The 16,773-nt window shown below is 41.0% G+C and overlaps 1 protein-coding gene across 2 annotated transcripts; it reads left to right on the top strand.

Moving 5' to 3' along the window:
- Positions 1-741: 741 nt before the first annotated feature.
- Positions 742-6,696, top strand: LOC138008929 (melatonin receptor type 1A-like). 2 transcript variants are annotated; one of them, XM_068856235.1, is made up of 2 exons: positions 742-835; positions 4,104-6,696. In XM_068856235.1, the coding sequence occupies exon 2, from the start codon at positions 4,123-4,125 to the stop codon at positions 5,128-5,130; it is 1,008 nt and encodes a 335-aa protein (XP_068712336.1). In that variant the 5' UTR covers positions 742-835; positions 4,104-4,122; the 3' UTR covers positions 5,131-6,696. The 2 variants fall into 2 exon arrangements, with proteins under 2 accessions (XP_068712336.1, XP_068712335.1); XM_068856234.1 differs by lacking the exon at positions 742-835 and adding an exon at positions 3,666-3,856.
- The last annotated feature ends 10,077 nt before the right edge of the window (positions 6,697-16,773 follow it).

Here is a 16,773-nt window from a genome sequence, read left to right as displayed (position 1 = left end):
TGAAACCCCTTTGGTGCAATATCTTACGGCAGTCGGGACGCCGACTTTGGCGCAAAAGCATATTTAACTGAATCACTGTAACTGACACTTTCACGCATTTTAAAGAAGTCTCGTGTCTCAACTCAATTTTCTTAAAAAAATAGAAATCTCTATTACTTTTATTCGCTACACTGTTTCCTGCTTTCTTTCCTTTAGTCCAAATCGAAATAAATAGATCAAAATTATCGCATGTGGTAAGATATAGTTCCGACCAACAGGAAATAAAACTCAATTTCTTCGGGCTGCCTTTAGCTGTTGATAATCTTTCCAGTGTACTCGCGGCACTTTGATTCGAAGGACTTGATACTGAAATGGTCGGCCTTAGACAACTACATTCAACAACCACTACCAAATTAAATGTGCCCATCTTTAGCTCTTTTAGTACAGGCGGCCTTGAAGAATCGTAAATACATCAAAGCCGCAAGTTATCAATAATATTGATAATATTGAAATGTGTTAGGTGATTATTAATTTATTTCACGCGTTGGTTTCTAAAATGATACCTTGTATCATGTGCTAATGTTTAGCAGTTAGCGATCTCTAAACTGAGTTTTCGCGGTCACGTTTTTTTTTTGTGTCGGACAAAAGCCAACAATTACTATATCGCCTATTGGTCGCTTTGCTTATCCTTATGTCAGGGAATATGATTGATGAAAAATGCAAAACCTGCCACAAGCTACAGCATTTTGATTGTGCTTACCTAATGGCCTCAATCAAACCTTAGTCTCAACTGTAATACTGAAGGATACCCTTTGGAACAAAATTTCCAAAAAAGCTGCTTTAACACGACGAAAAGGTGAGTGTTTCATATATTTCTCGCGACAACAAGCATAGAGCCACAATACCGGTAAAAACTGATGCATTGAAGTTTTGTTCTTTAAAAAAAATCGTGCGAGAATAATTATCAGTAAGTTCCAAACAGTTTATTCTGTGTGCAATATATGTGCCACTGCTTGACATTTTGACATTTTGTACGATGAATACTTAGCAAATTTATCCTTTTTTTACATAAAGAACCAAGTCCCTAAATCATCTGCACGTTGTGAGCAGTTAAAGCGTGATCGTTAATTGGGTTACCAGCTTCAGTGTACAAACCGGACACTGGGAAGGGATTTACTGTGTAGCATTGCGCAAGGGCGTCCTCATGAGTTCCGGCTTCGCCTCTCGCCCAGCTTGCACTCGCATATTTATATCTTGGTTTTTACTGCATCTACACAACGAATGCTCTTCTGTGGCTATTTTTCCTCTTGGATGAAACAAATAGCCTGCGTAGCTGGCGTGATTCAGTTTAATTAGATGGTATTTCTGTCGCTATTTTTCCTCTTTCTTCCTCTTGTCGCCATTTTCCCTCTTGGCTAAAACAAATAGCCTGAGTAGCTGGCGTTATCGCGGGATTCAGTTTAATTCGATGGTAGTTCGTTGTGCGTTACATTTACTGAGTAAGTTAACTCTCTCTCTCTCTCTCTCTCTCTCTCTCTCTCTCTCTCTCTCTCTCTCTCTCTCTCTCTCTCTCTCTCTCTCTCTCTCTCTCTCTCTCTCTCTCTCTCTCTCTCTCTCTCTCTCTCTCTCTCTCTCTCTCTCTCTCTCTTGGCTTGGCTTGGCTTCGCGAGCGAGCGAGCGAGCGAAGACTTAGGAACGGGGTTGTCTACGTCTGCTGCAAGCTTGCTGGTGCCTCACGAGGCCAACGAGAGACAGGCAGACTCGACCGCAGCGTTTTCAAGGAAAGGTCCGATCAGGTGGTGGCAGTGCTGCAGTGTCACGGCTCTTCCTCCTGCTCCTGGGAACGAATAAAAGACCATAATTCACACATTTAATCCAGGCGCTCTTCAAAAATAAGGCTTCATATATTTTTGAATGAAAAAGTAGTCAGGATGCAGTCCCAAGTTGAGAAAATTAGCTAGTGAATTCATTATATAGCTTTATATGATTGTCCATTCCACGACAATTTCCATTCAAGACTACCGTAAGCAATATTACGTTATTCACTGAAGAAAGGTATGCTGCCCGTGGAGTTGAATACGCGCCGTTGCAAGACTTTGTGCACAGGTTTGTTCCATGCGGACAAATTTTAGCCGGTGAAGACCTTTTTTTATTTTTTTGAAGCTCAAACAAAACAATCACCCTTATAAGCCTATTTTAACTAATAGAACAATTTCCCGTTCTTTCGATATCATGTTTAGCTAGGCGAATAAAATACGCAAAGAAAGACTTTTTTTCGAAAGTCAAACACTAAGTATAATGGGCAAATTCTTTTCGAAGTACTTTAAATATAAAAAGAAATATATAAAAGAATGCAAGGAAGTGATCGTTTGTTATCTCGTGATTCACCATGTAATGAATTCCCCAGTCTTTAATTTGCAAAAATTGCCCGATTTTCAGAACTCCGTCCTCTCAAACTATAAGAGAAAAAGTAAAAGTCATCAAATGCTCTTTTTGTAGATTTCAAAATAATCCGAAAGCTAAGTCCATTAAGGAGGTGTAGAAATCACTTTATCTGGTAAGCAATAAAAATTTGCCGTATATTCATTTTTTCGACTGATTTTCTGAAAGGATGTGCGAGAAGTTCCACTTGTGACGTCAGTAATATCCGCGATTTTCGATTATTTTTGAAAAGCAGCTAGGTCGGAAAAAAAATTCATGAACTTAATTAAAACTATAAAGTAAAAGGATGCAAAAAATATTATGAACGGTGCATGATCCAAACCCAACGTAAACGTTTCTGTGGAATGAAGTCTCTCAGTCCGGCAATTGCAACCCGATTTCTGACTGCCTTCGAGGATAGGGAAGTCAATCGATAAAGCGTAGGTTTGACGGATTACAAAAGAAGGACAATATTAAATGCAAGAAAAGAAACAGAATCTTAATTGTATCTGATCATTCAACCATTCGAAGCCAGAATGTACTTTTTGTTTTGTAAAACGACAGCGAATCCTTCAGGCGCAGTATTAATAATTGCATGTTAAGAAAAAATTATTTGAAACCGATGACATTTTAAGACTTTTAAGAGTAGTAAACCGGTTCAGAATTGTTCTTTCTAAGTCTAATGACACTGATAATTAACTGGAGGACAGCAAAGAAGTTGAACAATGCCTTCTGAGCCTCCGTACGAGTTATGTGTTAATTCAAAAGCTCTCATTTATAGTTCCAAAGTAAGGCTGAACGGAGTTTTCAAATGGGAGCTGTCAAGGAGCATTAATTGACTTCCATTTTTTTAATTGGCTTTCTTTAAATAACGATGGAACCAATAACGTTGATGAAAATATCCATCCAACATAAAATATGACTTGAAAATTAGTCCGCAAGAAAAGACTATTCCTGGGTTTTTGACTGTTGGCAAAAAGTGTCCACCATGTTTCCTCTCGGTAGCAACAGACAACAACCTTTTTGGGCAATGTAATCACCGAAAGTCGTTTTGGATCATAGCATTATCGCATGTATGACAACTGATTGATAGATTGCTTCCCTTGTATTGACGCTTAAGAGTAGAGAAACTGAAGCATTTTCTTTTTTCAATAGTCCCAGAGCAAATATTACTTTTACTAGCCAATGAGAAAAAGACATAACCCATTTTTAATAATCTTCCTGCTGTTTTGAATGTCATTTAATGTCCAATGATCCTCGGAATAAGAACCTTGTGTTCATTTCAGGTTCTTTTCGACGACAAAAAGATTTGGTGATTTACACGTAGTACTGGCTAGAGATTCAGCGTCGAGAATTTTCAACTCAATTCAGCAGGGGCGTATTTCCTTTTCTGTCCCACGAAAGAGTTCACTGTAGGGCTTGGGGCTTGCCTGATCGTTGTTTGACACACTGGAAGGTATTGAAACTTATTATTTCTACCTTCATAAAATGGTTATCTCTTCGTCGTTAATTAATATACAGAATAAGAAGGATCAAGTTTTGCAAGTGTTTATTTTGAAACCTTTCTCAGGGTGAATTGTATTTCCCAAAATGGGCTTGACACCAAAATATATTTACCTCCTCGGATATATATGTCTCCTTTTTTGGCAGGAACAAATTATTTGAATTAGAAATTGAATTATCTTTTACCCTTATTTTTACAGGTTTCGTCACTGATTAGGAATGAATTATCCAACAACGGAACAATTTTCTCTTTTGGAACGGGGATCGTTTCGCATGGCATTGGAAATCTTCGTCATTTCCTTATTAATGGTGGTAGGGGTGTGTGGAAATGCATTAGTATTCATTGCAGTTTGGAAAGAAAAGTCACTAAGAACAACTCCTAACGCATTTGTGGTGAACCTTGCAGTGACAGATTTTTTGTTTTCCACTACTGTATTACCAGTGACGACTGCCACGTTTATTCGCGGCGAGTGGATACTGAGCATGAGTGTTTGTAAGTTACAAGCGTTTCTATTAGCAGCTGTCCTCAACGCCACCCTCGTTACCATGACAGCAATAAGCATAAATAGATTTATCACGATAAAACCGACCGTGAAATACAAGGCGGCTTACACCAAGAAGAACGTTTGTGTTATTCTGGCAGTGATTTGGTGTTACTCCATTCTAATCGCATCAAGACCGCTTTATGGTTTGGGAGCATACTACTTTAATCAACACAACGGCTTTTGCTCCATTGACAACAAACGCGAGTCAGCCTCGAGGATATCACGACTTGTAGCATCCTTGTCTCTCTATTCAAACATCATCATAATTTTAGGCTGTTATTATGGAGTTTATCGAACTGTGATCAAACACAGAAGGCAAATCAAGAGCAGCCAGGATAACAGTTGCAACCACATAAGAGCGAACAACAGCTCCTCACCTCGTGTGGAAGACGTACATATCGCTAAAACGTTGTTCATTGTTATTTGTTTGTTTGCCCTTTGTTGGTTTCCAACAGCAATTGCTGGTATTATGAATTCTTCTGGTGTCTCTATTCCTGGTATGGTACAAGAGTTTTTGGGATTTACAGTTTGTTTATCTTCCGTGCTTAATCCTATTGTTTATGCCATACGAAACAGGCGATTTAGAAAAACGTTTAAGAGAATAATAGACGCTCATTTTTCTACTCGCAATCAAGTCGATAAGGTGTCTTTACGTGTGGAGAAGCTGCCTAAAACATTGTAAGCCTTACCCTCACCTTGCGGACATTTCTATAAGGCTCTTTGAGACCCTCACCGATGATAAGAGGTTCTTGTCTGGGACACAATGCGGATTTCTCGCCTGAAACACTTCAACACCGTCTTTGGAATTGGCTAAACTAAATGCACTGTGTGTTTTTTGGGAGAATGTGAAAAAACAAATTGTGACTTTCATTCATGTGCCTTCGTCAGTAACAAAAAATTGAAGATTTTGTTTCGTAACATTTACACAGGCAAACTCATTGTGACGCGGGCGAGAATAATTGACTAAAATATATTTTTCGAATCTCCTCCCAAGAAGATGCGCAGGTTGTGATTAGTAATGAGCCTATGAAGTAAAAAAATAATTAGTGCCTAGTTGAAATGCTTTTCAAAGTTTTGAAGTATCATTTCTTTCAGGAGATGTTATGCAAATTAGCCAAATGATGACGTCAATAGTGGTTCCATTGGAAGATGGATTAAAATATTTAAGAATGTCTCTGAAAATGTAACAACCATATAATTTAAACTTGGCATGAGTAATAACCCTCAAGAAAGGTGCAAAGTTGGTGAAAAGTATGACGTAACCATGACAACACTTCTGATTCCAGTCCCTTTTGGTTGTAAATGATATAATTTTATCTCGATTTCCTCTCAAATCGGGCTAGACGTACAGTCCTGTTCAAAACACGCATAGAGCTGATGTTGCCGTAGGTCTTCTAAGGAACTCGTTGACTGTGAATGATGTTTGGCTGATACAAAAAAAATAGGACCTCCGTTATGCACAAAATAGATATGGAAGCAACTTTTGCCATATGCCATTGCAGCTGTACAATGGGTGGCATTTTATGCATTGACTGAGGGTCATTACCGGTGCCAAGTTTGAAGAAAAACCGCTCTAATGTTTCTAAGGATATTCCATATTTTTTGTTTTCTCCGAAATGATAGGAGATATTTCAAAAATGAAAATACATTTTTTCTTTTCTTTTCTTTTCTTTTCTTTTCTTTATTTCATAGATACGTAAAAAATGGGATTTAAATTTGATTGAAGAATCCATGCAGAGTATGGATTTAAGGGTTCATTACGGGTTCTTGTTTTAGAATTCCTGAAAATCTAGATTCAGGTCACCTAAAAAGTACTACCGCCATTTACAACGGTATATGGGCAATTTTTTTTAAAAGCCTTAAAAAGCCTTTTCTTAAATTTTGGTGTATTTCTTTTCCTTTGTTTGTTTTCAATCAATATTAATAAATCGCTGCTCAGCTATTTGGTTGGTTCACCTATTCCCTCCTAGGGTCTCCTAGGAGTGACAGTTAGGATTTTACTTTAACGTCAGACGATTTTACTCGTCAATCGGGTCCGCTTTAGTGGTGAATGTGTTAACATCGACGTCTCTTTTAATCAAATACTGAATTGAAAGACTAAGAAGATAATTCTTTATTATGTAGATATTGATGGCAAAATACCGGGATAATTTTTTGCTGTACATAAAAGTTAATGTCCTCGCACAGGCGACCCAAGCTCAGAGAGGCCGAAAATATAACGATTTGTGTGATAATCCCCATGTTGATTAAAAAGCCTTATCTTAGTTCCACTGTGGGTAGCTTTCTTCTTGTCTGGTTATTTTCCAGACTCAACTCGATTTGAGCCGTAAAATAAAATCTCAATGCTGCTCATGCCATTCTGGGGAGGCCATTAAATTGTGTAGAATATTCCAATTTAAAATGTTCTCACGGTTATAATTCCACATCAGAATCCTCTGACAAAGACAGAACTAACATTTCAACGCACTATCAACGCAATAGCATTCCTGCGAGTGACACGAGGTGGTAATTTGCTCACTCGATCGAAAGGAAGAGCCATTGCAACGATGCGCTCCAGAGCCAAGTTGGACGCATTGACCGCTGGAATCGGCCTGCTAATCCTGACCGGTTAGCAAACTGAGCCCTACTTGACTACCGGAGCGTAGTTTGTCGACGACAATTTTTTTTTTATCACCCTGGGTCCTCTCAGGTGGAAACCGACATGACTGCATTGTCTCAGTCCTCCCATCCCAGTCACGCCCCCTTTGTGCTGGCGAAATTTCAAAAACACCTGGAAAAGCGTTGAAAGATGACTTGACAAAACTGCGGTCTCACAGTAGGGCTCAGTTTGTTTTCCTGCTATTGCGTTGGTGGTGGGTTGAAAGTTAAATATTAAAATTGATTTTGATGTGGAATTGTAACCGTGGGAACATTTTATCTAGGAATATTTAACTCAGTTTGAAGGGGTTCCCCAGAATGGAGTGAGCAGCCTTTAGAATTTTATGCTGCTGTTGGCAAGCGTACTGTGCGTTGTCTCGCAGCCACCCCATAGGAAAAAGCCCAGTCCCGTAGAGGGTCACAGTTGGCTTGTGACGTTTAAACGACAGGGAACGGTTCTAAATCAGGGATGTTTGAAAACGATATTGTTTCCTCTGGTTTAGGATACCACGACCTCCTGCTCGAACGGTAGTAAGACACCCAGCATGTAACTCCTTTGATGGACTCTTTCATCGTGTATCCGAACGATCATTGACAAGTTGGTTTGCTTTCTGGGAACGGTTGAATGGCAATTTTCAACGTCTTAAGTCATACAACTTCACAAATTAGTGGCCTCCTAAATATTTTTGAGATTGGTGAACAATCTCTCCAGGCCCAATATTATCCGATGTCACTCATACCACTGTCTTTGCGGAAACATGGCCTCGAGGTTCGTTCAATATTCCAGTTATTCCTATGATGTTCCGTAAGTCGATGGTGAGCTCATTAAAACGACATTGCACTTGGTGACAAGCTAGAAAACTTCGTCAACTGACTCGTCTTTGTAGATAGCGCCCTTTTTCCGCACATAGAATGCTTTATACCAAGATTCCATCAGCCAAGAGAAGACTTTACCCAAATTGACGTAATCCCCATCAGGAAAGTGTCTATTTTTAAACCAGGTTTTGCTGAAAAATAAACAATAGACCAAGTCGGCTAACTCAATGTTGTACCCAATTCAAACCCTTTGGGAATAAAAAGTTTTGTGTCCAGGTATTTCCATATCATTTAAATATAAAAGCTACATTATAATGCAAATGCAATACACAAAGAATCATAAACACGGGAGTTGGGTATAACATTTCGTCTATTGTTTACTTTCCCGCAAAACTTGGTTTAAAAGTAGACACTTTTCTGACGCTGATAGCGACAAACCTGCCTGATACCAGATTCTTACTCTTGAATAATGGACTCTTGTTTATTAGACTGTTCACAGTCAGTCCCCTATTTTCCCGTTTGATCGTCGGGATCGAACACAAACTGCCGTCATCTTTGTTTTTAAACAGCGAGCACGAACTGGGGAGAGCGACATAACAACCGAGTCGGTGGGGGGAGTGGAGGGGTTTCGGCGGGAAAAATAGAGACTGTCCGATCTTTACTGCGACTAGTGTTCAGCGAGTCCCGTTGCACCAGCAACGGCAATACCTGATTGGTCCATAATAAAAATAATTGCAACATGGCTTATCTAGAGAACGAATTTGCGAAAGGCTATCTATGAGACTTGGTGAATTATTCCTAAAAAATAAACAGAAAGAAGCGATTACGCTTTTGCTGCAAGGCAAGGATGTATTGGCTGTTCTTCCTGTTACAACGGACCAATAGAATTAGTTATAAGAAAGTTGGCGCACTCGTATATTTTACTGCAGATCTTGATAGAATAGCCCACTTTCTATATATTAAAATTTATTCCTAAACAAAAGGTATCATCTCGAGGCTCTGGCAAATAAACTCTTACAAATCCTTATAATAATTCCCGAGAGCCTCGAGATGGTGTATTTTGTTTCGGACCGAATGTTACAACAACAACAGCAATCTTTATTGACTCACACTTAGAATTATTACAAGAAAAAATGTTTTTTACATTTAAAATTTACAATAGGATAACAAGGAAAAGTAATAAATTATTTGGAGTCCGGAGCTAAGGGAACCGTGAGGTTTTCGAGTTAGCCCCTGATACAGTTCCTCTTGAAAAGCGACAAGAGATTGTTCCTCTTTTTTGTGTTCCTTTTGATGAAATCGGAACATGCTTTCATACTACTTAGGAACAAAATGGTCGTTTATTGCTAAAAGAAGAACCAATTGTTCCGAGTTCACTGAGAATCTCGAGCGGATCAAATTGGTCCTTAATGGTTGATTTGGGAACTATTGTTCCTAAAAATATGTTCCTATTAATAACATGGGAAAGTGTCTTTGTAACGACACGGAACAAAGTGGTCCTTTATTGCTAAAAGGGGAACCTATTGTTCCGAGTTCCGAATCCAGAGAGGAACAATTTCGTCCTTTATGCACGTTTGGGAAATATTGTTCCTAAAAATGTGTTTATTTTGATAACATGGAAAAAAATGGACCTTTGTTGCTAAAAGATGAACCAACTGTTCCTCGTTCCGAATCACGAGGGGAACAAAATGCACCTTTATCTGTGATTTTTATTCAATCCGTCCTAATAACGCGTTAATCCTTTGTCATTAGTTGTAGAGCATTTGTTCCAACTCGTTAGTTATCGAAAGGCTTTATCGTTTCGTTTTGCGACAAGAGGACGGGTTGTTCTATATTGTGCGTTTTCGTGTAGCGCTTCGCTTTTATTCCTCATTTTCTGCTCTTTTCTGAGCTGTTTCTAAGGAACAATTTTTGTTCTCATTTTGTCTTCTTCTTTTTAGCTTCTATTTCATTTGCTGGTGGATTAAAGGAGAACGGAAGGCGAGAAAATAATTTTTAAAAAGTCGTTCTTACGAAAGCACAAGATAGGTTGTAATCAAATCGCTATGTTTTTGGAAGTGAACTTACCATTTAACCTCGTTGTAACAGCAAAAAGCTCCGTACTAGAACAATTTGAACGTCCACCATTTTGAAAGCCATGTTGAAGGCTCGGGCGCATAGCGTGACGTCACTGCACACGTAAAACATCAGCTCCAAAATGGTCGAATGTGCCGTAGTTGGTTGTTCAAACAGAACGGTCAGAGATTCCAAAAAAAAAAAGTAAGTTTCCATCGACTGCCCTTAAAAAAGAAACCGCTTCTTAAGGAGTGGCTAGTGAGTATTGAAGGGCAAATTTGCCCAAACTTAGCCAGTGCTTGCAAGTGAACGTCGGATAAATAAAGTTCCTCCGAAGAGGTAATAGCGCTAAATTAAACGATGGTCGCTTATATACAGTCATCACTAGATCATTTAACGCTATTTGTCTGAGATTTTTTCTGCTATATCCGACATGCTTGTATCAAAATTAAAACAAACTGAAAAATAGTAAAAATAAACACTTTCTTGTCGTTTACTCTAAAAAAGATCTACAGTCTGTGAATCCGTTTGCAATTCACCTGAGTCCTGAGTTAGCTGCTTGTACGTGTTGATGTCGCAACCTCTGTATCTAAGGGTCAAGACACGCAAAGTGCACATACTATTAAAAGAGCATCAAAGAGCAAAAGATCTATTGCTTTCTCAGCGATTAAATCTTATGTTGGAGGATTAACCAAGCTCAACGAAACGTTCGAAATAAATCTCAGCTGGCAAATTATTTGTGACCATTTGTGTACATAAGCTTACATGTTATTTAGTGCTCTTGTGGTGCTCTCATTCCGCACACTTGACACAAACCCTCGATAGCGGTCTCTATAGGACTTCCCTTTGTAAACAAATCGTTTGAAAGGGGTGGTGCTGTGTTATACATCTACGATTCGGTTGATCTGCCACTATGTCTGAACCAAAATAATATAGACAGGTTATATCGCAACCATTTCGCTGCCATTTGTGGCTGCCACGCACGCCACGACAAAATACGAAATAAATTAAATAATCAAGCAGCACTTTCTTCCCATCTAATCTATGACCGTTTAACATCTGCTGAATACGAAAGTATTTTTCACCTGAAATTATATTTACGGCTTCCTCGATCTCCTTGCAGCAAAACATTCGTTCTCTTTTTGCCCTTTCCAGTTTGCACAACCCTCAAATACACACTTTATTTAAATTCAAATTGACTTGAAAAGGAGAACCTTGAGGTTATCCCTCTTTAAAGGTTCCCTTAACAAAAATAAACAAACAAACAATTTTAAAAAATTAACATGAGAACAAAACTAAAACCTATAATTTAAGACTACTTAGTTGATTGTATGCTTATAAATGTTCATATGCTTCTTCAAATTCTTTCAAAAAATTGTTTACATTGTCCTTCATTAAAAAGATGATTTGGCAAGTCATTCCAATGCTTTATGATTCTAACGAAAAACGAGAACTTAAAAAACTAATTTCGCGTAATTTCACTTTGACAATATTCAAAATTATCGTCGAAATTCAAGCCATTTAATCCAAATACTGTCTTGTAGCATTCTACTACAGATATTCTCGTCGATCTTTAAGAATATTCCAGTGTAGTAGCGCACATCGTTCTTCGTAGGGCAAAGCCTGGGGTTTTTTTGTATTTTGTCTATGGCACACCACGGCGCTCATCTTGACTCTAGTGAACATCGTCTTCCTCTGCCCCCGAACTGTCTCGCAAAGGTTCAAAAGAATAAGGCTCGATCTCAGCCATAATCGAAGCTAAATTCAGTTTCAACCTGACACAAGATTCTGTACAAATTTTGTTGACATGAAAAAATGCATGTGCGCAGTGACGTCACAACATGGCGGCGGGGCATTCCTATTATGGAAGTAACCGGAAGAAAAGATGTCCAAAACGGCGGACGTTCAATTTGGAAAAATGACCACGGGTTTGGACTTTTTGCGTCACTTTCGAAAGGCAAAATTCATTTTTTCTTTCTTTTTACTACAAATCTTAGCTATTTCAGTAGTTTTAAGCTCCCACATAAAATACAACTCCTAGCCTTCCGTTCTCCTTTAAGGAACCATTAGATCGCGCTTCTAATTTCAAAAATAAGTATGTCATAGCAAGGCGTGCAATGAAGGAGTACCTGCAATGATAATTATCCAAAACATTTCACGAATAGCGAATTATGGCGCGTTGCGTCAAATTCAAACATGCACAACATCCGATTGGTTAGTTCCGTTGTTATAATATCGGCCTTTGTTGAATGAGATAAACGAATGCGCTCTTTTAAATGCATTCCTTTCTTCTCACTAAGAGAAAATGAGTAAAGCAAGCAAGATTGAATTGTCTTCTATCGATGGTGCATTGCCTAAACCAAAACGTCTTGACCTAAAAACAAACGATGCCGACAGTTTGTAACATTTTCTGATCCAGTTGTGCGAACATGAAGGATTTCAAAGCCAACGCGGGTGTAGGAAATACGTCAACAACAAACATAGTTTGTGGTGGAGGTTTTCCAAACAAAATAAAACTAAGGCAACGAGCGAGAACAGCAAATTTTCAACTAGCCATCCGAGCACTACACGATAACACAGCAACATGGCGGATCTCTCAAACACATGTTTTGGTCTCTAGTCTGCCGGGAACTAAGTCCTATTTTGGAAGAGTCCGCTGACCTAAGGGCAGTCGGCATTATAGCCACCCCTGTATACGACTTTATTCTATACGCTACGTTCGGCCTCCTCAAGGAGGCAAAGCTTGACGACTGGCCGCTTGAATGTTCCTTGTTTCGTCTGGACTTCAACGGTGCGAATGAGGCCATCATTTCCTGGGAATGTCTTAACGACTCGGCCAAGATTCCATCTGCCACGAGGTAGGTTATCCTCAACTACAAAAACCAGGTCCCCAATTTGAACATCAGTTTGAGACCTAGTTCTCCGCTTCTTCCGCTCAGTAAGTGCGGGCACGTACTCACGAAGCCATCTTCTCCAGAAGAGGTCGGTGAGCGTCTGGGCTTGCCTCCATCGCTTTCTGGAACACAAATCTCTCTCATCAAAGACGGCAGGAGGCACGTTCGGGCTATTTCTTCCAATCAGGAAATGGTTAGGAGTGATTGCTTCAAGGTCCTGAGGATCAACACTGACGTGAGTTAGCGGTCGGCTGTTAAGCAAACTCTCAGTTTCTGCCATGAATGTAAGCAGGGTTTCATCATTCACCAATTGGCCATTCAGAGTGATCTTCAGAGCTTTTCTTCTTCTAGCCATCATTCTTCTCAGTGCCATGATAAAGCTATCTGTTTCGAGCGAGTGTACCGCCCTTGTCACAAGTCAGGTGAACAGACAACCGTACCGCTTTACTGTGGACCGCCTTTCTTTAACTAGCAACGGTCCAAAATAATCCACACCAGTGTTGTAAAAAGGTGGGGTGAAAGCTTGGAGTCTTGCCATCAGCGGTGGATCTGGTTTGGCATTGTGTTTTCTGCAAACATGGCATGACTTGGCTATTTTCGTGAGAGCAGATCTCACTTTGGGGATCCAATACTGTTGCCGCAACTCAGCAAGGATATGCTCTACTCCAGAGTGGTTCAGTCTCTAATGTAAGTGTAAAAAGATCAAAGGAACAATGTCATGCTTCTTAGGAAGAATAGCAGGATGTTTGGCTTGATATGGAATTGGCGCATGTTTCAGTCGACCCCCGACGCGCAAGATGCCATTCTCGTCCGTTTAAGAGTACAGGGATCTACGGTCACTGCTGCAGTGTATCTCCTTTCCTGCGGCTAACCGGCTCAGGTCTTCGGAGTAAGCTTGAGCTTGGGCCCTCTTAATCCAGAATTCTTCAGCCCTTACGAGCTCTTCAACAGATAAGGATCCTTTAGTAACTTTCACATGTTCATTCCTGTGACGACAGCTTGTCACAAATCGAAATACCCATGCAGTAACTCGTGTCAGGTGGGTCCACGAAGAGGTCTTCTTAGGGTCCAGAAACTCATGGTTGACTTCAGAACTGAGACCCAGCCAGGCTTCACTTTTAACTTCAGGATCATTGTCAGTTGGAGGTTGGCAGATAACTTAATTTGGCCAACAGTCCTCACCCCGCAAAAGAAACTCTGGGCCGTTAATCCACCGGCTGTCTCGAGGAAGGTCTTGAGCAGAAAGACCTCTTGAACAATCGTCGGCAACATTGAGGCGTCCAGGGACATGCCGCCAGGCCTCAGGATCAGGCACTTCCTTTATTTCAGCAACCCGGTTGGCAACGAATGTATGGAATCTGGTCCCTCAACTCTTGATGTAGGATAACACTGTGGTGGAATCTGTCCAGTAAGTAGTTTGGCTGGGCATCACATCTAGTTCTTCTGGATGGTCTGACTCACTCTAACTGCCATTACAGCGGCTTGAAGTTCCAGTCGTGGAATCGTCAGGGGCTTAATCGGAGCAAGCCTTGTCTTTCCGAATATGAAGGAGCAGTGATAGGAATGGCCCCGTGTTTCAAATCTCCAGTAGGCAGCGGCTCCAAAGTCGACCTCTGAGGCATCAGCGAAAATGTGAATTTGTGCGTGTGTATACTGGCCACTTGGTTGGTTGCTAAGGTAACATCTGGGAACGGACAAGGTTGCAAGGAGAGGTAGTTCTGCCTTCCAGGCCTCCCAGGCATCTAGTAGTGGGCCTGATATGGGTTTGTCCCAATCAAAACCGAGTCTCCATAGCTCTTGCAGAATCAACTTAGCCCTCAGTACAAATGGTGCTACCAATCCAAGGGGATCGAAGGTGGTTGATGCCTGCTTTAGAATGCCTCGCTTGGTTGGGGCTAACTGCTTTGGAACTACTTTAATTTCTAGAGTATCCTGCTCCACGTTCCACAGCACTCCCAAGGCTCTCTCAACTGGAAGGCTGTCCAGATCCAAATCAAATGGTTGCGAGATCCCAGGGCTGCCGAGGATGTCTTTGGGAGGTAGCTGAGCTAGCACATTTCGGCTATTACTCATAAACTTAGTTAATCGAAAGCCACCCCTCGACAAAAGTTCAATAAGCTGGAGGGCAAGCTGGGCTGCCTCGTCTTCAGAAGGCAAAGACTTCCGGAGGTCATCCATGAAGAAATCTCTTAGGACTGTACAGACAGCTTTTTCACTGCAAGTGGCTTTGTTATCAATGGCGGTTTTCTTAAGGCAATAACTTGCGGAGGTTGGACTCGACTTTGCACCAAAGATCATGGCTTGCATCTAATAGACATCAGGAGAACGATCTCTGTTTGCACCTCTCCAAAGGAATCTCAGTGATGGTTGATCTTTCCCGATAACTCGTACCTGGAAGAACATTGTCTCAATGTCTGCAATCATAGCAACAGCATGCAGTCGGAATCTCATGATCACACCCACAAGGGAGTTCAGCAGGTCGGGGCCTGTCACCAGTTGATCATTCAACGAATTCCCTTGTATGGGGCTGCAGCGTTAAACACTACGCGAATCTTTCCTGGCTTATTGCGATTTGTAACAGCATGGTGTGGCAGGTACCAAGTGTTCTTGGGTTCCTTAGTAGCAATCTCTGTGGGAGATAACTTTCTGGCATAGTCCTTGGCAATGTAGGATTCAACTGTGTCAAAATAGGCTTTAGCTCTTTCACTATTCTTATCTAGGCTTCGCTCCAGATTTGTAAGCCTTCTCTCTGCCAGTGGCCGATTGTTTGGGAGCACGATTACTTCATCCTTCCAGAGAAGACCGGTTTCGTAATGGTCCACGTCAGCTCGAAAGTTTGTAGTTTCTTCTAAGCGCTTAAGAGCTCTTTCGTCCTCCGCAGATCTTGAAACATCACAATTGAACTTGGTGCCAAATGACTCTGTCTTCCACCAGTTTTCAACTTCTTTATTCAATGTGGTGTCTAGGGTAACACAATGTCCAACAAAACTTACACCTGTTCTGGGGGAAGGAACCCCTCCCGCTAAGCCAGCAATCACCCATCCAAAGTCAGTTCGCACAGCATATGGTTGCCCCTTTGGTCCACGTCTGTATTCGTGTTGAATCATGGCTTCGGTAACCTGCACTCCAATAAGTAGGCCTATCTGATCCGTAGACACAGCAGGGATGTCTAAATCTTCAAGGTGTTTCAAGGTTTTTCTAACGTTTTCCTTGACGAGTCTTTGTGGAGGGGCATTTAATTTAGGAACTGTCCAAGCAGGATGGATCTGAACAGGTAGATTTACAGCTTGTTTCCCGTTCGGTGTCACAAGAAGATTCACTGCTCTAGAGCTCCGTGGTGTTCCGTTATTTTCGATGTTCCCCAGGCAAAGTAGTTGCTCTGGTCCTTCGAGATTCAGCTTGTCGGCAATGTCTCTTTTTATCAACGTGTATGAACTGCCGTCATCTAAAATAGCAAACGTTTCAATCACCGCCACCCCGTTTTCACCTCGTATCGTGACTGGAACAACTTGGAAATAAACCACTCTGTCATTGGCGGTGAGGGAGCTGGTGGCTGCCACGTACGGGAGGGGGCTGTCTGGAGTCCGTGGGGGCTGAGTTTGTGGGTCCTGGCTAGGCAGTTGCTGAGGTGCACGTTCATAGTGTAACAGAGTGTGATGATGTCTCTTACAGTTAGCAACTTGACAATGAGTCTTGTCCGAGCATTTATTAACTTGATGTCCCTGTTTGAGGCAATTGAAGCACATCTTGAAACTCTTGACCACCTCGTAGCGCTCAGGTACAGACTTTCTTTTAAATTCATTACATCTGTACAGTGGGTGAGCAGCATAGGCAGGCTGGTGACTTTGATTCTTTTGGGGGTTCTTCTCCCTTTTGCTGTGGGTCTGACTTGATGTGCAGTGTAGAAGAACTTAGGGGTGGAT

The sequence above is a fragment of the Montipora foliosa genome, chromosome 6, assembly GCF_036669935.1.
Source record: "Montipora foliosa isolate CH-2021 chromosome 6, ASM3666993v2, whole genome shotgun sequence".
NCBI classification, from domain to species: Eukaryota; Metazoa; Cnidaria; class Anthozoa; order Scleractinia; family Acroporidae; genus Montipora; species Montipora foliosa.
This window is presented reverse-complemented; position numbering and strand designations above follow the sequence as displayed.